This window comes from Belonocnema kinseyi, chromosome 4 (assembly GCF_010883055.1).
Source record: "Belonocnema kinseyi isolate 2016_QV_RU_SX_M_011 chromosome 4, B_treatae_v1, whole genome shotgun sequence".
NCBI classification, from domain to species: Eukaryota; Metazoa; Arthropoda; class Insecta; order Hymenoptera; family Cynipidae; genus Belonocnema; species Belonocnema kinseyi.
In genome coordinates, this window is record NC_046660.1 from 34859259 (window position 1) to 34884794 (window position 25536).

The following is a 25536-nucleotide window of genomic DNA, read 5'->3' on the forward strand; positions in this document are numbered from 1 at the left end:
TTGATTCCCAACACGTTTATTACAAAAGTAAGTACAAACCTGACAATAAATTATTTTTATAAAAATGACTATTGCCTTCAACATGTAAAAGTACAAAAAGAGTTTAACAGTATCTGAGTACATATCTCTAAAATAATACTTTTTTATCTGTCGTTCAGTCTCTAACGTTTCATGGAGAAACATTATTCAATATTTGTAAATTGAATTTAAAATCTTGAATATATTAATACTAGGTACGATTATTTTTAATTTAATATCTGGAGGACAAACCGCCTCCTCTGCTGTCCGAATGACTCGAGATCTTATTTCTCCGTTCGATAATCATGTTTATACTCTTCATTATTGAATTTGGGTCCACGGCAGATGGAGGACGACTAGATTTCAATTGATTTAATACTGCCATATCTATTGAATAACTACTGTCATTCTCAATAGCAACTCCATCCGGCAGTAAATAATATCTAGAAATATTTCATTCTTATGAAGATTATTTTTAATTTTTAGAATTAACAGGGATCACAAAGGTTGAGTAGTTCAATTTTAGGTATAACAAGTGGATTTTATCGGAAAAAGGGGGACTTCATTTATTGTTTAAAACTTTTTATATCATATTGGTATTTCGTGAATATTGAACAAAAGTGTTACCTAACAGTAGCGCTTTTTCTTTACAAAGTTTTCAAGTCATTTCTTGGTTAAAAAATTGTTTTTAGCTAGCTTCGAAAAATTCCGTGAGTACTTCAGCACTTTCTATTGACAAAAATACAGCAAAAATTTTTTAATTAAGATCATGTATGAATTTTTTAATGTATTATTATCAGTAGATTTTGATTTATCTAGTGGATTATTTTTATTGCAGAAACTTGAATTTTCAAAATATTTTTCTAAGTAAAATAGAAAAATATAATTTGAAACACACAAAAATGACTAAATATTTAATAAAACCTCAAATTTCTGTTCTTGTTTCTTTAAACGTTTCACACTGTTTCTAATGTATTTTTATCGGTTGAAAGCTCTCAGTAGTGTAAAAAAAGTTTAAAAAAAAAATATTATGCACGAAAATTCGCTTTATATATTATACTACAATAATATATTTTCGATTTCCAAAATTTGGTTTCTATAGTACAATCAAACGTAAAATATTATTCTCTGATTAGCTCTTTAAGTAGTTTATTTATCGCAGGCTTCACAGTTGTTTCCCTCTACTCCTCTACCTATCTTTTGACTTTTTCCTCGTTTGTTTACTGAAATCCAAATAAAAATGATATAACCCAATTATAAAATCCAACTATTCTTGGCTGAAAGTTCATTCTTGTTGGTAGAAAACGTAGAAAAGTCTACTATTCTATTTTTGCTTACAATTTTTATTATTTGGCTGAAAATTGTATTATTTTGTTGAAAACGAAATTTTTTTAAAAATCCATCCCTTTTAGTTGAAAATTTTCATAGAAACTTCAACTATTTGGTCGAAAATGAACATTTTTGTTCAAAATTTATTATTTTGGTTTAAAAATTCATCAATTTGGTTGGTTAAAAATATTGCGTTGTTAAAAATTCAAATGTTTTTTTTAATGAGGCTTTTTAGCTTGAAAATTTAACAATTTGCTTGATTTTTTTTAATCGTAATTTTCGATGAGCTTCACTATTTTTTATTTCAAATTAAAATTTTTTTTAGTTGAGATATGAACTATCTTTCGTTGAGAATTCATCTTTTATGGTTGAAACTTCAACTACTTTTGTTAAAAGTTGTACTAGTTGCTTTATTAAAATTTCATTTTTTCGTCAAAGATTCATAATTTTAGATGAATATTCACCTCGTTAGTTGAAAATCCGTATTTTTTGGTAAAAAATCAAACTTCTTGGTTAAAAATGCATTTTTTTGGTTGAAGTTTGGTCATTTTAAATGAAAATATATTTCTTTGGTTGAAAATTCAACTTTTTGTTCAAAAATTAACTTTTCTCTTGAAAATTTCACTGTTTGGTAGAAGAGACTCTCTTTTTTGGAAGAATTCAATTTAAAAAATTTTTAATCAAATATTTTTTGATTAAAAATTAAACTACTTTGTTAAAAGTTGCACTAGGTACACTGTTAAAAATTCATTTTTTAGTTGAATACTGAACATATTAGTTGGAAATTAATCCGCTTAGTTAAAAATAAAACTATTGATTTGAAAATTCGTCTCTTTGGGCTGAGAATGAACTTTTTTGTTAAAAATTCATATTGTTAGGTTGAAAATTAGATTTTGTTCGAAAAGTTTTTTTTTTAATCTAATCAATTTTTGTATTTAAAATTAAAATTTCTTTTGGTTGAAAGTTGAACTACTTTCTTAAAAATTCATTTTTTTTATGCTTGAAGACTCATTATTTTAGATGAAAGTTGATCTCTTTCGTTAAAAATTCGTATTTTTCGCAAGAGAATTAAACTTCTTGCTTGAGAATTTATCCAATTGGTTTAAAATTTAACCATGTGGTTAAAAACTAATCTTTTTTGTTGAAATTGCAACATTTTAAGTTACAATATTATAAATTTGAAAAAAGTAATCTTTTTTGTTGAAAATGCAACATTTTGAGTTGCAATACACTAATGGGAAAAATTAAAGGGTCAAACAAATTTTCCGAATTTTTAGTGATTTTTCAGAACGCTGTATCTCTGTGAAAAATGGTCGTATCAAGGTCTTAAGAACCCTTTAATTTCTTCAAAAGTTTGACCGTTTGCAACAAGGAAACAGTTCGGTAGATCGAAATGTAAGTTCGCAGGATTTTTGAGGGTTATTGAACTGTAAAAGACACAATCAACATTAGTCATTTTATAAAGATTTGAAATTTAGCTGCTGATGTTCTGAAAAACCCTAAATTACCCTTTTTTTGTTCTTTTCAAATTTATGTCATGGATAAAAATTTTTTTTATCCAAGATCGTGGCAGGATCTTGTAAGAAATTTATTTCTGTTTTGAGAACTGCCCCTAACTTTTTCTGTGCGCCATTGGTGGCTGGGATATCGTGAATTAAAAACAAAAGGGTCTTTTTATTTAAAGTTCGATATCTCAGTAAAAAATGGTCATACAGAGGTTTAAAAAATCAAATTGAAGCGGAATAAACAAGCCATCCGACCCATACCATAGCTAAGTTGGAAAAAAGATTCCAAGCTCTTGGACTTATAAAAAGCAAAAAATTTTCAAACATTTTTTCTCACCCTAAAATCTTCAAAATGCTTTTTAAGACCTTGATACGACCATTTTTCACTGAAATACAGCAGCATTCTGAACAATTACTAAAAATTCGGAAAATTTTTTTGACCCTTTAATTTTTTCCGTTAGTGTATTATAAATTTTGGAGCGCCTCAATTTGAATTTAATTTAAGTATCAACATTATTTTATGCTGCTATTTTATTTTAGTCCATAAATAAATTATTTTAAAGTAACCATTTTTTAAACAAATAACTGCATTTAAATATTATTTATTTAAAAATTTTTAAACATCAAAGTTGTGGGAAATGTTTCTCTGAAAAATTAAGCCATGATTTATTAAAATTTAAATATCTTTTTCAATTGGTAAGAAGCGACAGTAAGAAAAAATTAAATTACAAAAACTATTGTTTCAATAATTATGTTCCGTAAGTAAAAAAAAAAATCATATTTTGTCTTTGCTAAAAAATTTAATCCCCTATTTTCGTGAAAAATCTCCTTATCTCCTGTGAAGCCTGTTAGCTCGATAAAAATTAATCAAAACTTTGTAAAGAAAATAGTAAAGTTTGATGAAAATTCTAGATTTTATATACTTTTGGGGATTTCTCAAATTTAAAGCGGAACGGATTGTGATCCCTGAGTTTCTAATTTTTGGTTAAAGAAGTTTGATCCTTATATTAACCAACCTTGGATACTCTATTGTAGTCGAGAGATTAAATCCAACTGCGAGGTAGTTATAAAGTATTTGGCCAATAACGGCTGGATCGTCGGAATTAAAGGAACCACTTAATCCACAATTAGGGACGTCATCATGGAAAAGTACTGGAGTCAAATTTATTAAACCATCTCTCTGGTCAATTGTGTCCAGAAAAAATCCAGCATCGGTTTTCAGAGAGACATTCAATGGGCTGTTTAAACCTCTGGAATTTAAAAGACAAATATTCGTAAACTATTTCATCATAATAGTCTACATATTTTTTAAGGGAGCCTCCAAATATTAGTAACATTATGCGATAAATTAAAATTTTTAAAAATGTTAAATATTTGAATGCTCCTGGAGATAAAAAAAAATACTGACGTTACAATCGAAACGTAAGTTCCTTGCCAATCCATTGCTACTACACCAGCGTATTTCTGCCGAGTGACTGTTAAAAAAAAAAGTTACTGAAGAATTCAATATGGTTGATACATAGAAATTTAAGTATAAAATAATTTAAATCGAATGTTTAATCAAGGTCTGGCGGAGCCTGGCGCAGTCAGGGTACTTTTCTCAAAGGCCTGGCGGCGCCAAACCACTTTCGTAAGTAGAAAAATTTTTCCAGTTATGAACCATCCATTAACTACGTCACTAATTTTCGACATTTTAAAAACTCCTCTTCCTCAAAAATAATGTGGGTGTTAGCTAAAGAAGGATTTTATGTATATAAATTCTTTTCAATAAAAATAATGTAGATAAACTAATGAATTTTATACGAAACACTTTAAAATCCTGAGATTTCAAGCCGAAATCGATTGAATTTTCAACAAAATAGTTGAATTTTCAACCTAAAAAGATTTCCTACTCAAAGAGATGAATTTTAAACAAAAAGACGAATTAAAATATATATAATTTTTAACCAAACTTAGTAAAATTTTTAAGGAAAAAAGAGGAATTTTTCAACAAATGAGTAAAGTTTTTACGCTGAAAAGTTAAATGTTTAAAAAAAATTGGAATATTTAATCGGAAAAGATGAATTTTTAACAAAAAATATCATTTTCAATTAAAGAAGATAAGTTTTTAACAGGATAGTTAAATTCTCAACAAAATAATTGAACTTGCAACAGAAAAGAATAATTTTCTACATAGAAAGACGACTTTTTAACAAAACATTGAAATTTTCTTTCAAAAAGTCAAATTTTCAACAAACAAATTAATTTTCTACCCAAAAAGACGAGTTTCATTAAAATATATATAATTTTTTAACAAACTTAGTAAAATTTTTAAGGAAAAAAAAGGAATTTTTCAACAAATGAATAAACTGTTTACGCTGAAAAGTTAAATGTTTTAAAAAAAGTGGAATATTTAATCAGAAAAGATGAATTTTGAACAAAAAAGATTATTTTCAATTAAAAAAGATAACTTTTTAACAAGCTAGATAAATTCTCAAGAAAATAATTGAACTTTCAATAGAAAAGAATAATTTTCTACACAAAAAGAAGAATTTTTAACAAAACATTGAAATTTTCTTTCAAAAGACAAATTTTCCACAAAGAAGTGGAATTTTCAACAAACAAGATTATTTTTCTATCCAAAAAGAAAAATTTTCAACTAAATATATGAATTTGCCAATAAAAATATGAGTTTTTAACTTATACCACATAAAGGATAAAATTTCAACGAAAAATTGAATATTTAAATTTTTATATCAAAACTCCAATAAAAAAAAATAACTTTGAACAAACAAAAAACCGAATTTTCAACAAACCAAACATGAGATAATTAAATTTTTAGATATATTTTTTTCCCTGCAACAAATTTGTTAATTTTTCATAAATTTTCATTTTTTGTAATTTGTAATTTTCATTTTGTCAATTTTCTAAAAAAAAACAGTTAATTTTTTTAACATAAACCTTCATTTAAAAACTAATAGTTTAATTTTCAACTACATTTATGTATTCTCTACAACAAATTTTTTTTACAAAGTTGTTCAACAAATACTCCTCTTTTTTTCTAAAAAGGCGAATTCTCAACGAAGCATGTAACAGTTGATGTTTCAAACAAACAATTACATTTTTAACCAGTTAATTTTAAATTTTGAACAGTTAAATTTTCAACCGAAGAGGTGAATCTTAGACGAAGATGATTAATGTTCTACCAAAAAAGACGAGAATTATATGAATTATATAAATTTTCAACAAAAGTATTTAACTATAGTGCCAAAAAGACGAATTATCTAAAAAAACGTTGAATTTTCAACCCAGAAATATGATTTTACAATATAAAAGTTTAATTTTCTATTCAATTTTCAAGCCACAAAGATGAATTTTCAACAACAAAAACTATAATTTCCAACCAAACATGTTAAAATTTTGGAGTCAAAATTAATTTTTTCGAAAACAGTTGAAATTTTAACAGAAGAATTACGTTTCAAATAAGAAAGATAAAATTGTAACCAAGAAGGTTGATTTTTTTAACATAAAAAGTAACGTTTTTAAGCTAAAAAATTAAATATTTTAAAAAACAGTGGACTTTTAAATCGAAAAGGTAAATTGAAAAAAAAAATTTCAAATAAGAAAGATGATCCAGGGTGGCCGTTTTGATCGAAGAAAAAAATCCCGGTCATTTCACGGTTTTTACCCGGTTCGCAAACATTTTTCACGGTCAATGAAATTTAAAAACTCGAAATCCATTCTAAAAATTCTTCCATTTAAAATAATAAACAATAAACAACAAATTAAATTTACACGTATTAAATGGAAGGTACTGACAATTTTAAATTGAAAATTTTCAATTGAAATGCAAATAAACTGCAAAATTTAGAATTTGTATAAATTATAGAGTTCAAAGATTCAGATTAAATTCAAAAAATATAAATACACGTTAACATTTTCAATAATCTAAATTAAAGAATCAAGCAATGAACTTTAAAATTTTGCAAAGTTATATTTTTTACGTAATTTTAAGCTAGACAAATTAAAAAATTAAAAATAATTTTTTTAACTTAAAATTTTTTAATTATTTTCCTTTTAAATAGTTTAAGCATCCTTCAAAAACTTTAAAATTATATTTCAAAATATTGAGTAATCTAGAAGTGGTTTTATATTTTTCCAAATTTAAATTTAGAAGTTTTAAAAATATCAAAATTATATTTAGAACTTGAAATGATTTAAAATCATTTACACGAAGTTTGTGACCCGAAAAAATTGGGCTATTCGTACCGAAATTTTGGTGCAAATACTCACAGCCGAATTTAAAACAAAATGCAGATTTTTGCAGATTTTAAACAAAAAATTTAGAAACTTTTTAAGAATTGTGAAAGACTCAAAAAGAATAAAAACATTTTCTTAAGATTCCTAGGAAAATTGAAAATGATTTTTTATTTTGAACAATTATTGTAACAGAAAATTTAAAAAGATTTTAAGAGATTTCCAAAATGATCCGAACAGAACCTAGAAGATTTTAAAGATTTTTTTTTAATTTGCAGGATTTTCCAAAAGTTGTAGGAAAAATTCGGTTAATTTTAAAATGTATTTAGAAGTTCTAAACAAAAATGTTAACACACTTCTTTTCAATTACTTGAAGAAATTTAAAGTTTTTAATTAATTTTGAACCTTTTCAAAATTACGAAATATCTCTTGAAATTATTCAAATTTTGTTTACAAATAATAAGTGTTCAATTGCTATTTTACGTCAAAGTTTAACAATTTCACTTACAAATTAAACATTTTTTAAACAGAACAATTCAAATTGTATTCAATTGTATTCAATTTACTCGTCTTAAAAGAACAGTGAAATGTTTAGTGGCTAAGCAAACTAATAAAAAAAATATTTAAATTTATTTATTTATTCAATTTAATATAAAAAATAATATAAAGGAAGACCTAAAACTTTGAATTAAAAATATTTTATTGATGAAATCAAATTTGGACAAACTTTTCTTCTTAAAATTCGTAAAATTCCCGGTCAAGAAATAAATTCACTGTCATTTCACGGTCTCAGAAAATTGCCGGTCATTCCCCGGTTTTCCGGTCCAGCGGCCATCCTGAGATGAATTTCCAAGCAAAAATATTAAGGTTGAACCACAGAAGATGAAGTTTGAACAAGCTACATGAATTTTCAACAAAATTATTAAATTTGTAAGCTAAAAAGATGAATTTTCGATAAAACATTACGATTTTTAACATAAAAGTTAACTTGAAAACAAATAGTTGAATTTTCAACTATAATTATGAATCCTTAATAATTTTTGTGTTTACAAAGTGGTTTAACCTTGAGTAAAATAATTGGCTTTTCATCCAAAAGTGATGATTTATCAAAAAAATGTGTAACAGTTGATTTTTCAACGAAACAATTAGATTTTTAACCTGAATTTTCTACCAAAAAGTTAAACTTTCAACTAAAAAAGATAAATTCTTAACCAAATAGTACAAGTTTCAACTGCAAAAGATAAATTTGAAACCAAAAGTGGAACAGCAGTTTGATTTTCAGTTTAAAAATTTGATTTCCAACCAAGCATGAAACGAATTTTTATGAAAACAATTAAATTTCCCACCATAGAGATGAAATTTTAACAATGCAGTTGCGTTTTCAACAAAATAAGTATACTTTTAACCAATTAATAGAGTTTTTAACCCAACAAGATAAATTCCGAACCGAAAATGTAATAGTGGTCTTTTCACAAAAAAAGTACTTTTACCCAAAAATGTAGTTGGAATCTTAAACTGGTAACGTATTTTATGGAAAGCTCCGCCCAGTCACTTTTTCTTTGACATATACACCACTGATGAAAACAATTACAAATGAAACATAAAATTACAGACAAAAGCCCTTTAAATTTGTATAGTTTACTGTGTAATCTAGTGGTAAAATTTAAATTGGTAATTTACGGACGAAAATGATAACTAACTAATCGGATGTTGACTGATGAGATTAGCATGTACGAGGGCCTCAGCAACCTGGATTTGTGATTCGATTGTGGTTGCGTTTTCCTTTTGAATGTGCAGTTTTTCGAGTTCTTTTAAAGTAAATTCTACGAGATTAGCGTGTGGTGGATAAAGTATTGTATGGTCAAAAAGCGACGTTTCTTTTGCTGCGATTACTTGAGGTTCATAGCTCGCCAAGTCACGCAAAAGCTTCTGATCTGTGCCAATTTTGCTAACAATTTCGCTGGACAAGGAACCGTTGTAGAGGACTAAAGACACAACAAGCAAAAATAGCTAATAAGCCAAGCAAAGCCAAAATTAAAATATAAAATATACAATAGAGGCCTCGGACGCACATCACTTCTGACAACTTTTTTTAACGATGCTACTATTTTGAATAAAATGAAACTAACGCTACTATTTTTTCACTTAGCCATTTGAAATGTTTGCACTAGATTGGCTGAAAAACCTATCCGTTATCTAAAAAATAGGAACTTTTAAAATATTTTAAAGATTAAAAGGGATTTAATTTTTCAAGACTTTTTTTTGAAGATTTCATTTTTGTAAACCTTTCAAGGAATTCATGATAATCTCAAGCATTTTTAAAGATTGGAGCAAATTCTAAGTGGTTTAAAAGGATTTTAACTGAATTGAGGGATTTTATAGGATTTAGGAATTATTAAGAGTATTTAAAAATATTTGAAATGGAAGGTGTCTATAGAGAGCTTTAGAGAATACATTAAATAAAAATTAAATTTCAAGGGACTTGTAGTTATTTTAAGGGATTTCATGGGATTTTAAACACTTTAAGGGATTTTAAAGAATGTATTGTATTCTCAAAGATTCGAAATTTTCAAGGAATTCTTACGGCATTAACAAAATTTTAAGAAATTTCAAGAAATGTTATTATTTCAAGGGGTTTAAAAATATTCGAGACCTTTCCTGGGGACATTTTAAAATGAATTTTAAAAGATACTAAATGTTTCAAGATGTTTTACATTAGTTCACAAAAATTAAAGGATTTTAAATATTTCAAAGGATCTTAGCTCTTATTCCAAAGTATATATTATATTTTCAAAGATTCGAAGATTTCCAGGAATTTTTACGGCATTTATACCAAAATTTCAAGGGATCAAAGAATTTACTATATTTGAGGGATTCATAGAATTTCAAACGAAAATAAAATACTTCATCATGATAAGATTATAAGAATTTTCTATAAAATTCAAGAGATTTAAAAAATGGAAACTGTCTAGAGATTTTAAAGAATTATACATTTATTAACCAGCAATTGAAAAATATATTCAAGATTTCAAGATATTATTCGAAATTTCAAAAGATTTCTAGAGATTTCATAAAATTTAGGGAATTTTAAACATTTCAAACGATTTTAAAGAATATAGTGTATTTTAAGAGATTCAAAGATTTCAAGAAATTTTTACAGCATTCACATAATTTTAAGGAATTTCAAGGTATTTTAAAATATTTGAAGGATTCAAAGAATTTAAATGAAAGCAAAATATTTCATCATGATAAGCTCGTAATAAATTTCGTTTTTAATACATCTCAGTGAATTTTCACAGATTTCAACGATTTTTAAGGTTTTTAAAAATATGTTAAAGCATTTTATAAATTATGTAAGATTTTAAGGGATTTCAAGGGTTTTTTCCCTCAGAATGTATGGGATTTAACCTCGGTTCGCACTCAAAGAGATTTCAAAGTTTTTTAGTGTACTTAAAAAAATTACAAGAAATTTAAGGCGATTAAAAAAATGTTTAAGTGTTTTTAAATAATTAAGCAGCACTTCAGAATACTTCAGGATAAATGAAATTTTCAGTGATTTTAAGGAATTTTTACGGATTTTCTTGGGGTCCTTGAGGATTTTACGGGATTTCAAAAGATTTGCGGGATTTTAAACAATATGGTCTATTTTAAAAGATTCGAAGATTGCATGGAATTTTTACGGCATTTATAAAATTGTAAGGCATTTCGAGGAAACCAAAATGTTTGGGGAATTCATACTATTTAAAAACATTTGAAGAGATTATATAAAAAATTAAAGATTTTAAAAGATTGATTTAAAGAGGCTTTATAAGATTGCATGGCATTTTTCTCAGTTTGAGAGATTTCAGAGTTTGGGTTGTTTAAAAAAATTCCAGGGAATTTAACGAAATTTCAAATTTGTAAAATGTTTTTAAGTAATTTCGTAGGAATTCAGAAAATTTCATAAGATTTTAAAAGGTATCCAGGATGTTAATGATATTAAAAATATTTTAACGGATTCCAACCGATTTGTAGAGAAATATAGGGATTAAATTAAATGAATACAATTTTGTGGGACTTTTAGAGATTTTAAGGGATTTCTGCAGATTTCTTGTTTTTTAAATATTTTAATATTACAAATTTTTATTAAATTTTAAGAGATATTAAAGGTTTCAAAATTTTGTACGGAATTTCAAAATATTTCTGAAATTTGCATATGATTTAAAGAATTTTAAAGAGTGTATTATATTTAAAAACTTCGAAGATTTCAAGGAATTTGTATGGCACTAACAATAATTTATGGGATTTCCAGGAATTATAGAATATTTGGGGAATTTATAGAATTTTAAATAAAATAAAATACTTTATAAGGATTTCAAATCTTTTAGGGTATTTTTAAATATTTCAAGAAATTTCAGAAAATATCATCAGATTTTATGGGATTCCAAAGATTTCATAATTTTCGAAAAATCTTTGAAAAATATTACAGATTTCAAGATTTTTCATGGAATTTTACTGGATTCTTGTGAGATTAGTAGAGAATTCACCATATTTAATGGTTTTTATTAGTTTCAAATAATTTCAGAGTTTCGGGAATATAATAAAATTGCAAAATTTCCACAGGTTTTAAAATAATTTCGCAGAACATCAGAAAGATTATCAGTAAGATTATAATGGAATTTACAAGATTTGACGGTTTTTATTAATTTCCAGGAATTTAAAGAGTTTTGGGTACTTTAAACAATTCCAAGGAATTAAACGGGATTTACCAATTTTTAAGAAATTTCAAATAGTTTCGTAGGATTACAGAAAATTTCAAAGAATTTTAAGAAGTATACATAGTATCAATGTAATCTAAAAGATTTCAAAAAATTCTAACGGATTGGTAGAGAAATATGACGGGACTTCTAGAGGTGTTTCGATGGATTTCATGGGAATTTATGGGTTCTCAGAAAGACTTCAACATTTTAAAATTAATTTTAAGGGATTTTGAGAAATCTTACAATATTTAAGGAATTCAGGGAATTAAAAAAAATTAAACCAATTTATAATGATAAGATTATAAGGAATTTCTATAGATTTTACGGAATTTAAAATCTGGTACGTTCATTAAAAATATTACAAAGAATTTCAGAAATTACTCAAGATTTCAAGGGAAGCTTATAAGGAATTTCTATAGATTTCAAGGGGTTTAAAAAAGTGGAAATATTTCCAGGGATTTTGAAAATTTAAACATTTTTAAATTAATTTAAAAATGAAATTAAAAGATGTCAGGAGAATAAAAATATCAGGAATTTCTATATATTCTAAGGGAATTAACAAAAATTTAAAGAATTTTTTTCTTGAGTTCAGAGAATTTTCAACAGAATTCATAGTTTTTAATGGGTTTCAAATCTTTTAGGGTATTTTAAAATATCTACGTTTTTACGGGTTCCAAGATGTTTTACAAACTTTAATTTCTTTTTTAGACTTCATCATATTCAAGGCATTTTATTAATTTCCTAGAATTTAAAAAGACTTTCGGGCAAAAAAACTAGTTGGAATAATTAATGTGATGCTAGTTTCTAATTCTTTTAAACTTAATATTGAACATTTTTTAATAAAGAAGATCAATTTTAACCAAAAATTATTTAGTTACATTTTTATTTAGGATAATTCGTTTTCAATATAAAAACGAATTTTCTATAAAACAATTTAATTTTGTACCAAATAGTTGAATTTTTATCAAACAAATGCATGTTCAACCAATAAGTTAAATGTTAAACAAAATAATTAAATCTGAAGTTTAAAAAATTCATTTTTAGTATAAAAAAACCGAATTTTTCAACTAGTCATAAATCTTCAACCCAAACAAAATATTATTTAAGAAAGTATTTAAACTTTCAAATAAGTAGTGGATATTTTAACAAAAAAATATTTAAATTTAAAAATTTGAATTTAACAAAAAAACGAATTTTTAACAAAATACTTGGATTATCAACTAAAAAGGCTTGTTTTTCTATAAATCATTTGAATTTTTAACCAAAAAATTGATTTTCTATAAAAAAGACGAATTTTGAATAAATTACATAAATTTTTTTGCAAATAATTAAATTTTCTAACAACTTCTTAAATTTTAGAGGCAAAAATACATTTTTAATCAAAAAAGGTGAAGTTTCTATATAAAGAAATTAATTTTCAACCAAATCATGGATTTTGAATGTTAAATTTAGCCACATAATTTTTTTCTTAACATTTTAAGAGGTTGAATTTTCAACCAGAAAATATTTTCTACCCAAAGAGATGAATTTTTAACACAAAAGGACGAATTTTTCCAAAGACAGTTTAATTTTCGACCAAAAAAGTTCATTTTCAACCAAGAAAGATGACTTTTCTAGAATGAAAGATGCATTTTCTACAAAATTTTTAAATTTTCAGTCAAAAAAAATGCATTTTCGACCAAAAAGATTAATGCTCTATCAAAAAAGACAAATTTCTAACTTTTGCAATATGCAGAAATAAAATAAATTTTCAACAAAGTGGTTAAAATTTCGAGCAAAAATTAATTTTTGATCCAGAAGATTAATGCTCTACTAAAAAAGAAAAATTTTGAATCAAATACATCAGTTTTCAAACAAATTATTCAATTTTAGGCTGTTGACAGTCGTCGTGAAAAATTGGGGGAGCTGGAAGTTGAATTTTCAACTGAAAAATTTTATTTTTCCAGCAAAAAGTTAAATTTGCAATCGAATGGTTTAATCTTTCACCAAATTGTTGAATTTTCATACAAAAAAATCATTTTCTACAACACAATTGTATTTTTAATAGTATAGTTCATTTAAAAGTAAATAGTTTTTTCTTGAGTTCAGAGAATTTTCAACAGAATTCATAGTCTTTTAATAAGTTACAAATCTTTTAGGGTATTTAAATATATCAAAGTTTAAAGGGTTATTAAGGAGCTTTATCAGATTTTACGGGTTCCAAGATATTTTACGAACTTTAACTTCATTTTTATACTTCATAATATTAAATGCATTTTATTAATTTCCTGGAATTTCAAAAGAGTTTCGGGTATTCTAAACAATTCCAAGGAATAAAACGAGATTAGAATTTTTTAACGGTTTCCGAATAATTTCTTAGGGTTTCAGAAAATTTCAAAGAATTAAAAAGAATAAATCCAGGACATCAAAGATATTTCAATGATTGCAAGAGATTCCAATGGATTTCCAGAAAACTATAAGAAATAAATTAAATTAAATTTCGAAGGATTTCTACAGATTTCAGGTGTTTTCAAAAACAGATCACATCTCTATTTAATATTAAAGAAATTAATGAAACTATTTAGCTACTCCTATTACAAATTTATGCTCCTATTGACACTATTTTGAGAATCTCAAAAAAGTCCGAGGCCTGCAATATAAAAAATTAAGACACATATTTTTTTTAATTAACTAATTTGAATTTGATAAAAGAAGTATTTAAATTTTAAAACTGACTAAAAACTTAATTTAACGAACCATCGGCTCCATGCTGACCGACCAATTCTAAAGTATTAGCAAGAATTGGTCGCTGATAAATCTCTCCGCCATTAACAGGATGGAATTTTTTTTCGTAATCGCTGTGCTTCGATAATTCGTAGGCTAATTCTCTCGAGGCTATGAATCCAGTTCGAGCTAATGAAACCGAAGGTTCGATCACCTCCTGCCAAGCTAAATTACCTCGCAAGGATTGCACTAATTCCAAAGCTTTCAAAACAGCTGGTATTCTTGTATTGGCTTTTCCAAATTGCCCTGAAAATGTAATATTTTATGAGAGTAACTATCATGATCAGGAGGAAAAATTTTGTCTCTAAATAATTTCGAACCTTCGATAGTGTTGTTTACAAAATCGACGACCAATTGAGTTTTTGGTCCGATTTGGCTGTAGATCATAATATATCCCCCACTAAAACGAACAATTAGGAATTTTAGAACAATGCAGGGTTTTGTAGTTTTTAATTTAAATTTACGGAAGCAAAGTATTTTTTTACCCGCCAATTCCCGTTTTATGGGGAGCGACGACAGTCATGCAAACTGTGGCAGCAACTGCAGCATCAATGGCATTTCCTCCTTTTCTGAGTATTTTCGTTCCGATTTGGGAACAATTTGTATAATCTGTCGCAACAGCTCCGTGAGCTGTTTTTCCCTGAGAAATATTAAAAATTTGAATCTCTTTTTCCGCTTTATTTTAAATTTATGAATTTTAACTCAGGGTGGCCACTTTCATCGCTGAAAAAATTCCAGATTTCTCCCCGGTTCGCACAAATTTTTTCCATTCTCTTTTGAATTTTTGTCTTTCCAAATTGACGCTTAACGAAATTTTTACTTGAAAACTTTTGATTCAATCGTTTAATAATGAAAAAAGTTATAATTATGAAAACCTTCTGATCTTAATAGGTTTAATTTCTAAGGCTTAAACAACATTTTACCTGAAAATGAAGCATTTAAAATGGTAAAGTACCAATTTTACACACTTTAATTATGCAAACGTCAATTTCGTCACTTTTTTCATCGGAAAAAATGCCGGATTTTTTAACTTTTTCAGGGTCTTACGAACAAAAATATTTTTTAGTAAGTATAGACTTCACAACCCGAAATGCTCTCAAAGAAGGGATATAGGGTGATTGTTTTCAAAAATAGAGAAATACATTCTTTAAATTAAAAGTAATATAGGTGGCGTACTGAACTCAATATGAAATGCTTTAAATTCCTAAGGTTTCAAGTCGAAATATATTGCATTTTCAAAATATTAGTTGAATTCTCAACCCAAAGATGAATTTTTAACAAATGAGTTGGGTTTTTAAATAAAAAAGTGAAATGGTTTTGAAAATAGTTGAATTTTTAACAAATTATTTAAAACTACAACTAAATAGTTGAAATTGAAATATTATGGTCGAATTTTTAAACGAAAAAGATTCCATTTCAACCAAAAACAGGTGCATTCTTTACCCAAAAAGAAGAATTTTTTAGCAGAGAGATGAATGATCAATTTGAAAAAGTAAATTCGAACGAAAGATGTAATTATCAAACAAAAAAGATGAATTTTCAACCAAACATTTGAATTTCGAAACAAATCATTGTACTTTTAATAAAAAGAGACGAATTTTGAAATAAAAAAAATTAATTTTTAACTTAAAAAGACAAGTTTTCAACCAAACCGTTAAATTTTTAACCAAATAATTGAACTTTCAATAGAAAAATTCATTTTCAACAAAAAATGTAATTTTAAACCAAAAAAGACAAATTGTCAATCAAATAGTTTGACGTGAAAAAAATTATTCTCAACAAAAGAGTTTACTGTTAAAAAAATAATTTTCAGACGAACAGTTGCATTTACAACCAAATAGTTGAACTTTCAATAAAAATGGATGAATTTTCAAGCACAAAAGATTCCATTTCAACCAAGAACAGTTGCATTTTTGAGCCAAAAAGAAGAATTTTTGAGCAGACAGATGAATGATCAATTTAAAAATGTTAATTTAAACGAAAGATATAATTTCCAAACAAAAAATATGAATTGTTAACCAAACATTTGAATTTCTAAACAAATAGTTGAACTTTTAATAAAAAGAGACGAATTTTCAACCAAAACACAATTAATTTTAAACTTAAAAAGACAAATTTTCAACCAAACCGTTGAATTTTTAATCAAATAATTGAACTTTCAATAAACAACGATGCATTTTTAACAAAAAATATCATTTTAAACCAAAAAAGACAGATTTTCAATCAAATACTTTAATGTAAAAAAATTATTCGCAACAAAATAGTTTAAATGTTAAGAAAATTAATGTTCAGATAAACAGTTGCATTTAAAACCAAATAGTTGAACTTTTAATAAAAACGGATGAATTTTCGACAAAATATTTCAATTTTAAACGAAAAAATATGAATTTTTAACCAAAAATGATTACTTTTCTACCATAAAAGATAAATTTTCAATAAAAAATAACGAATTTTCTATCCAAAAGACAAAAGTTTAATAGAAAAGTCGAATTTTCGACTAAAGAAGATGATTTTTTAACAAAATAATTGAATTTTTGAACAAATTTTTTAAACTTTTTACCTGCAAAAACAAATTTTCGAACAAAATAGATTAAACTTCAATCACAAAAAGTTGAAAATTACAATAGTTGAAAATTTCAACAACAAAAATAATAATAATAAAATGCAAAACAAATAGTTGCACTTTCACTCAAAAGATTCGAATTTTTATCAAAATAGTTCAACTTCTCACCTAATAGTTGAATTTTCAAGTCAAAAAGACGATTTTTTAAAGAAAATAGTTCAATTTTGAACAAGAAATTATAGTTAAAAATTTTCAAATAAGGGAGAAGACTTCTCAACCAAAAAAGATTAATTTTCGGTCATAAAAGATTAATCTTCTATGCAAAAAGACGAATTTAATATCAAAAATAATTCAATTTTCAACTAAAACGATGACCTCTTATAACAGTAGTTGAATTTTGAACAAAATAATTAATTTTTTAACAAAATAGTTGAATAGTTAACCAAGAAGAATTAACTTTCTTTAAAAAAAAAAACGAAAAAAATCATACTTTTAAGGGGAAAAGAGGGAGATTAACGAACCATAATTTTATCAAGTTTAAGGGTTTTTACTAAAAATTAAAAAGAATTCCGGACAAAGTAAAAATTCCTGGACATTTCCCGGGTTTTTCTCCGTTTATTAAAATTACCAATTGTTTCCCAGTTTCCTAAACAAGTGGCCACCCTGCAAATTGATATTTTTCCATTTTTTTTACACCTACCGGAGGAATACTGTTGCCATATGATAATTGTAGAATTAACGCTGTGGTAATAGCAATAGATAAAATAAAAAAACAACAACAGATTATGCCAAATCCACTCCTACTGCATCTACAATCCGTGCATTTATCGCTTCTTTCCTTGGTTAATGGGCATTCTTCAGTAGGAGGTTCTTAAAAATCAAAATTTCTTTAAATAAAAGGAAAATTATAATTCAGATTGCGAAAAATTATTTAAAAAAGGAAAACAATAATAAAGTGACTTCAGTAATCTAGCAGTATGATAATTGAGGCACCGGATGCAAAAAGGAGATATAGAATTATTTTGCTGGAGTGGGGAGGCCCCTGAGCACTTGAAAATAAAGTATCGAATTTTAATTGTTTAGTTATATATCCACAATGAAAATTTAATGCCGCATCTTTTTCTCATCATAAAAATGTTGCAGCTTTAATATTTTTCGAATTATTTACGAAAAACGTTTTTTTTCTCTCTAAATAAGATATTTTGCATTTTTTCACTTCAACTCGCAACAAAAAGGGAAGTTTTTAATATATTGGGATAAAACTGTTCAAAAATATGCATTGTGATGTTCTGCGACGAATGACGTTAGCAAAAGTTGAAAATATTTATTTAAAAAACTGTTAATAATTTCTTTTCGGAACGGTGCATAATTCGTGCATAAACAACTTTCAACGTTTCGGGAGTCGAGCGAATTTCGAGCAACTGAAACCTGTCATTGAAAAAGTTGTTCAGGTAGGTTCAAAGAAGTTTTTTGGAAAATTTTAGCTTAATCGGAATAGTACTTAACAAACTGTTAATGTTTTAATTTTCTGGCCCAATGGATTTTCTCCCGTGTAGACTGCGGGCTAGCCGCTAAGCCGCTACCCCAGCTTTAGGTACAAGTGTGTCTCACAGACAGCCGAATTTTTGTAATTAAAAATACAGTGAATATAAAATTCATTGTTTATTAAGTATACAAAAGTGGTTTTTAATGCATAAATTGATATTTTGGTGCTAAATATAATAATTATATTACATATCTCCGTATTAAAAAATAATTAAATCTACTTTATTCCTCGCCCGATGAGATAATTGAATCGTCATCTGATTTATATATTTTAATTTTTTTTCATGATATTTTTAAAGTATATTCAGCAAGAATCAATTGATTGATTTATTATTACATACCGCATTTCTGCTACATTTAAGAACATTTCTTTCCCACAAACTTCCATGCGTTTTTTGTTTTCTACTATTAATTGGTTTTAAATTATTTTTCATTTTTTAATTAGAAAACTGCACTACATTTATATCATAGAATTTTGTATAGCTATTAGGATAATTTAATCGAACAACTTTTATATATCACATAATATTTTAACGATGTGCTCTGCTAATCGGATCAGACTTAACTAAACTGATATATTTTATTTTTGGCAAAGAAACAACCTGAAAGCCTATGAAAGTATATTTACAAATAGAGGTCAGATGAAGGACATGCCAAATACAAAAAAAAGAAATGTGGAGAGATTCTTTATTTTTAGGACTTTTATGAAGTTCATGTTTCTGGAAATGGCAATATTTAAATATTTACATCGGAGAAAAATAACTATTTATTATAAAACATGATTTTCCATATTTCTCGTATTTTAATAACAAAAACTCGGCTGGCTATGAGAAACACTTGTACCTAACGCTGGGGTATCGGGTTACCGGCCAGCCCGCAGTCTACGCGGGAGAAAATCCATTGGGCCAGAAAATTAAAACATTAACAGTTTGTTAAGTACTATTCTGATTGAGCTAAAATTTTTCAGAAAACTTCCTTGAACCTTCCTGAACCACTTTTTAACTGACAGTTTTCAGTTGCTCAAAATTCGCTCGACTCCCGAAACGTTGGAAGTTGTTTGTGCACGAATTACGCAGCGTCTCGGAAAAAAATTATTAACAATTTTTTAAATAAATATTTTGAACTTTCCCTAGCGCTATTCGTCACAAAACATGATAATGCATATTCTTGATCAGTTTTATTACAAAATATCAAAAACTTTCCATTTCGTTGCGAGTTGAAGTGAAAAAATGCAAAATATTTTATTCAGAGAAAAAAACCGTTTTTCGTAAATAATTCGAAAAATAAAAAAGCTACAACTTTTTTTATAATGAGAAACAGATGCGGAATTAAATTTTCATTGTGGATATATAACTAAAAAATTAAAATTCGACACTTTATTTTCAAGTGCTCAGAGGCCTCCCCACTCCAGCAAAATAATTCTATATCTCCTTTTTGCATCCGAAGCCTCAATTGTGCAAGAAAATCCGATCTAAAAAAAGCAGTGAAACAATATGTCTCGAAAATATCGCAATCCATTGTTGTAGAAAATCTGACCTAACTGGCTTTTGTTGCTTTATATTTTAAATTTGAAAAAATCTGCCTGTCTCGCGGGCATATTCTCATCGCGCGCTACGTGCGCGGCTCGCAAGGTTAAGCGCGCCTAGGGCGCACGGCGGACGAATCTCGCGCTTCGCGCTCGGATATTTATTGTTTGTATTTGGAATGCTTGAAAAAAACTTTATCAAAAAGATCTCTTTTAGGTGGCAGTATTTATATGCGTCTTCATATTCTGAATTGTCTACTTAATTAAGTATAGTCAAAGATCAAGTATCTCAAAGCTCTGTAGGCTTTGAGGTAAACATTCTCAACGTGATACTCGCGCTGCGCGCTCGATTTCCGACAGACATTTGTAAATAGGTTTTGTTGAATTTTTTCTTGTAACTTTCATCGTTTTTCCACAGATTTTTTAAATTTCATTTAAATTTTTTCAATGTTATTTTTCACGAATAAAACAAATGTACGCGTCGTATCAAGAAGTGATTATTAACGAAATTGTAGATCTTTTTTGGGATAACAATTTTTCAAAAAGAAATATTTTTCTTCTCTTGACTTTTTGCCATATCGTGCGTTATTTGGCGAAAAAAGTTGATTTTCAAGTGTTTCTTCAAATTTTGCAAATGCTATAACTCTGGTAAATTTTGGTGTTATAGAAAAAAGTCGCAAGAATAAATTGTTCGCCTGGTTGAATACTATGAATATCCGTACAGACAATATTTGAATTTTTAAAAAAAGTGGTCTCAAAGATGTTCAAAATATGCTCATTTTTTGAATTTTCACCCAAAATTGTTGGCTAACGAACTTGACCTTTATTTTAGGACACTAAAATAGTATACAGCAGACGCATTCGTAAAAACCTGTTTTTCGGAATCAGGGGGCCTCAAAACGTGGACATTGGACAAAAACGAGGGGGGTCAAATTTTACACAAATCTAATACCTTCTCTTGATAGGAATGTAAAAATAAAAATTAAATCTACAAACAATCCGTTTTAATACGAAAAACCATAGAAATCCAAATGGCAATAAAGAAACATTTTAGCTATTTAATACTCTGGAGTTGAAAAAATTAGGACATTCAAATATTGTACATATTCTACATATTTTGTGTTAGCGCTTTTTGTTGGAAATTAGTATATTTTTAAAAGAGTTTTTAAATAAAGTCGTGGCTATAGAAAGGAGGGCTATTGTAGGGCTTCACTGTATTAAAATCACAAATATTATAGTTCAAACAAAATTTGAAATTTTAGAATAGTTTTAGTTTACATTAACGTTTTTTTACAGATTGATAGATTTCAAATAATATTTACAAATTTGCAACCACTTTGGGCTATGTTGGTATTGACAAGCTGGAAAAATTTCGAATTTGTTTGTTTTGTTTTTTCGCCGGAATTTGAAACTATTATATAAGTCAATAGATTTCAAAGAAGGTTCTTTATTTGCTAATAAGGTTGGGTTACGTTGGCAAATAAAAATTATTACAATTTGAAACAGATTCAGAATCTTTAAAAAATTTTGTTAATGTTTTTCATCCGAAGTCAGTTAATTTGAAGATGAATAATTAAATTTCAAAGAATATTTGGGATTTGGAACAATTTTTCGTTATCTTGTGTTAGTACTTTTGCGTCGAAAATTAGTATTTTTAATATAAAAAATGACGATTTTCGTATTATTATTCAGAATAATTAAATTCACAATTTTTTGTTTTTGTGGCATTTTACACTGGAAATTGGTATACATTTCAAAGAATACGATTTTTTTTACTAAAAAATATCCATTTTCCACTAAAATTGGCTTTGTTAAATTCTTATTTAAACAGAATTAATTTTTAGAACATTAACGAATTTTCTCCAAAATAGTTTAATTTTGTACCAAAGTGTGGGAATTTGAAGTAAAAATATGAATTTTCGGCAAAAATGTTGAATATTTTAACCAAGAATATGATTTTGTAAACAAAAAAGTTAATTTTGTATCAATCAGTTGCATTTTCAACAAAATAGTTAAATTTTCACTTAAAAATTAATTTTCATTGAAAAGAAAACGAATTTTCATCATAGAAGATAATTTTTCTACCAACTAAGACGATTTTTTAACAAAATGCATACATTTTTCATCAAGAAGTTAAATTTTCAACCAAGAAAAATATTTTTCTACCTTAAAGACGAACTTTTTAACAAATTTTTATCAATTTTCAACTCAATAGTTTGAATAATTAACGTGATGCTAGTTTCTAATTCGTTTAAACTTAATAGTGAAAACTTTTTAATAAAAAAGATCAATGTTTAACCAAAAATGTACTAGTTAAATTTTTATTTAAGATAATTAATTTTCAATATAAAAACGAATTTTCTATAAAACAATTTAATTTTATGCCGAATAGTTGAATTTTTTTGAAACAAGTGCATGTTCAACCAATAAGTTAAATGTTAAACAAAATAATTAAATCTGAAGGAAAGAAAATTCATTTTTAGTATAAAAAAAACCGAATTTTTCAACGAGTTATGAATCTTCAATAAAAAAAAAAAAAACATTTAAGAAAGTATTTTAACTTTCAAACAAGTAGTTGACATTTTAACAAAAAAGAATTTTTAAGTATTTAAAGTAAAAAATTTATATTTAACCAAAAAAACGAACTTTTAACAAAATATTTTGATTATAAACTAAAAAGGCTTATCTTTCCATAAATAATCTTTCTATAATTAAATTTTCTATGAAGTTCTTAAATTTTCGAGGCAAAAATAAATTTTTAACCAAGAAAGTTGAATTTTCTACATGCAAAAATTTATTGTCAACCAAATCATATATTTTTAATGGTAATGTTAAGCACATAATTTTTTCCGTAACACTTTTGAAGGTCTGGCACCGCCAAGCCGTTTCTTTACGACACATAAATTTTTTTCAGTTATTGGCCATCTATAAACTACGTTACCAATTTTTGGGCTTTTCACCCCCTCCCCCCCAAGTAACGTAATAATTGGTTAAAGATGGATTTTACATTGATAAATTCATTCAAATAAAATTAATGTAAATAACATATTGAGTTTAAAAAAATGGTGATATTTCAAGTAGAAATATGCGAGGAAGCATGTTGCAATTTTAACAAAACAGTTGAGTTTTCAAGCCATAAAGACGAATTTTTTCGAAGACAGATGATTTTTGGACTAAAAAATTTCATTTTCAAACCAAGAAAAATGACTTTTCGACCATGAAAGATACATTTTCGACAAAATTGTTAAATTTTCAACCAAAAAGATGAATTTTCTACCCAAAAGATTAATGTTCTTTCAAAAGAGACGAATTTCTAACTTTTGCAATATACATGATAAAGTTTAAACTAAACATGAAATAGTTAAATTTTGAAACAAAATAAAATTGGATAAGAAATAAAATAAATATTTAACAAAGTGGTGAAAAAATTTCAACCAAAAAGATGAATGTTTGATCCAGAAGATTAATGCTGTACGAAAAAAGAAGAATTTTGAACCAAATGTTTTCAAACAAATTTTAAAAATTTTAGGCTCGTTCTGAAAAATTGGAGAGCTGAAACTTGAATTTTCAACCGCAAAAATTTATTTTTCCACCAAAAGCTTAAATATTCAACCAAATAGTTTAATTTTCTACCACATTGTGGAATTTTTACGCTAAAAAAATAACTTTCTACAAAACAATTGTATTTTTAACAGAATGGTTCATTTAAAAACAAATTGTTGAATTTCCAGCTCTAATTGCTATTAATCCTTAATGAAAAAAAATAATTTGTTTAAAAAGTAGGTCAACATTAAGAAGTTAAATAATCGACTTCTTAACCAAAAAGATGAATTGTTAAACAAAATTTTAATTTTAAACCGAATAGTGAAATTTTCTACAAAACTGTTGAATTTTCGAGCTAAGAAGATTACATTTCTACAAAAAAGTAGAATTTTTAACATCAAAATTCATTTATAAGAAAAGATGAATTTTTAACAACAATTATGACTTCTTAATATAAAAAAATAATTTGTTTACAAAGCAGTTAAACTTTAACTAAAATAATTGACATTTTAACCAAAATAATAGTCTTTTTTAACCAAAGAAGATAAATATTCGTCCAAGAAGATTAAATGTCTACCAACACCAAATACGGCAAATAGTTGAATTTCTAGCTGAAAAAGATAAATGTTTTACCAAAAAAAAGCATAGTTTGATTGTCAGTTTCAAAATTTATTTTCAAACAAACATGTAACGAACTTTGATCAAAACCGTTAAGTTTTCAAACGTAGAGACGAACCTTAAACTAAAAAAAAAATTAATTTTTAACAAACCAGTTGAACTTTTGATAAGAAAAATGACTTATTGACAATATACATAGTGGCGCTTTCAACAAGATAATTGAATTTTCAGCCAAATACTAGAATTTTTAACAAAACGAGATAAATTTGGAACCAAAAATATGATCGTGGCTTTTTTAATAAAAAAAAAGAACTCTTATCCAAAAATATAGTTGGATTTTCTTATTGGGTTTAAGTTATAAATGTTATCCAAGTTTAGCCAGGCTAATGTTTCTTTTACAACCACACTACTGCCTACGGCATGTAGATTTATTAACATAAAGGGATAAATCACACTTTTTATAATTTTTTTTTAGATTAATTCAAGGAAATATTTTTTTAAAAGTACTTTAGAATCAAGTAATAAAAAGTTGAAAGAATTAGAAAGTAAAAAGTTTAAATAGGTGTACAGTATAAGTAAATAGAAAATAACCTGATTTGTGAACTGAACATGATTTTTGATTATAAACATCATCATTTGATTGGCATTCGTAGCAAGTATCTGGATATTGTTGTTCAAGTTTTTGATATGAAGGAGTGTACAGCATTTTTTTACGATAGGAATAATTATTAAGAGTACACTTTTATCAAATTCAAATATTATGGCATTATGATTATATACATAACCTATGTCCTTGATGTAGACGAAAACATTTGAATAATAATAACTTAAAAACACAATAAACCGCAGAAAAACAATTGAATTATCTAAATTCGAGTCATTTTTCATTCAAAATGGCAGATGAAAATGATAAAAATGTATAAATACCAGAAAAAGCATTTAAATTAAAAATTTGATAACTGAAGATTTCCGTTATACTTTTAATATATTATTTTAATTCATTGTATACATACGTCTGATGATGAAATGCATCACGAATGATATTTTGTTCTATCCTTTTTAAAATATACGAGTCGCTTTTTGTGAAAATGCATCAATAATAATAAAGTAAAGCAACAGGTGATTTTTGACAGAAGTGGCAGAACCAAACAA

At 26.4% G+C, this 25536-nt stretch overlaps 1 protein-coding gene across 2 annotated transcripts; it reads right to left on the reverse strand.

Annotated features, from left to right (window-relative positions):
- Positions 1-25536, reverse strand: LOC117172071 (glutathione hydrolase 7-like). Of its 2 annotated transcripts, none has more exons than XM_033359825.1 (9): positions 25398-25536; positions 17854-18023; positions 15076-15230; positions 14911-14990; positions 14564-14836; positions 8789-9073; positions 4261-4327; positions 3869-4102; positions 1-461 (listed from the first exon to the last, which is right to left on the reverse strand). In XM_033359825.1, exons 1-9 carry the CDS (start codon positions 25414-25416, stop codon positions 251-253), a joined length of 1494 nt encoding a protein of 497 aa, XP_033215716.1. In that variant the 5' UTR covers positions 25417-25536; the 3' UTR covers positions 1-250. The 2 variants fall into 2 exon arrangements, with proteins under 2 accessions (XP_033215716.1, XP_033215715.1); XM_033359824.1 differs by lacking the exon at positions 25398-25536 and adding an exon at positions 24976-25163.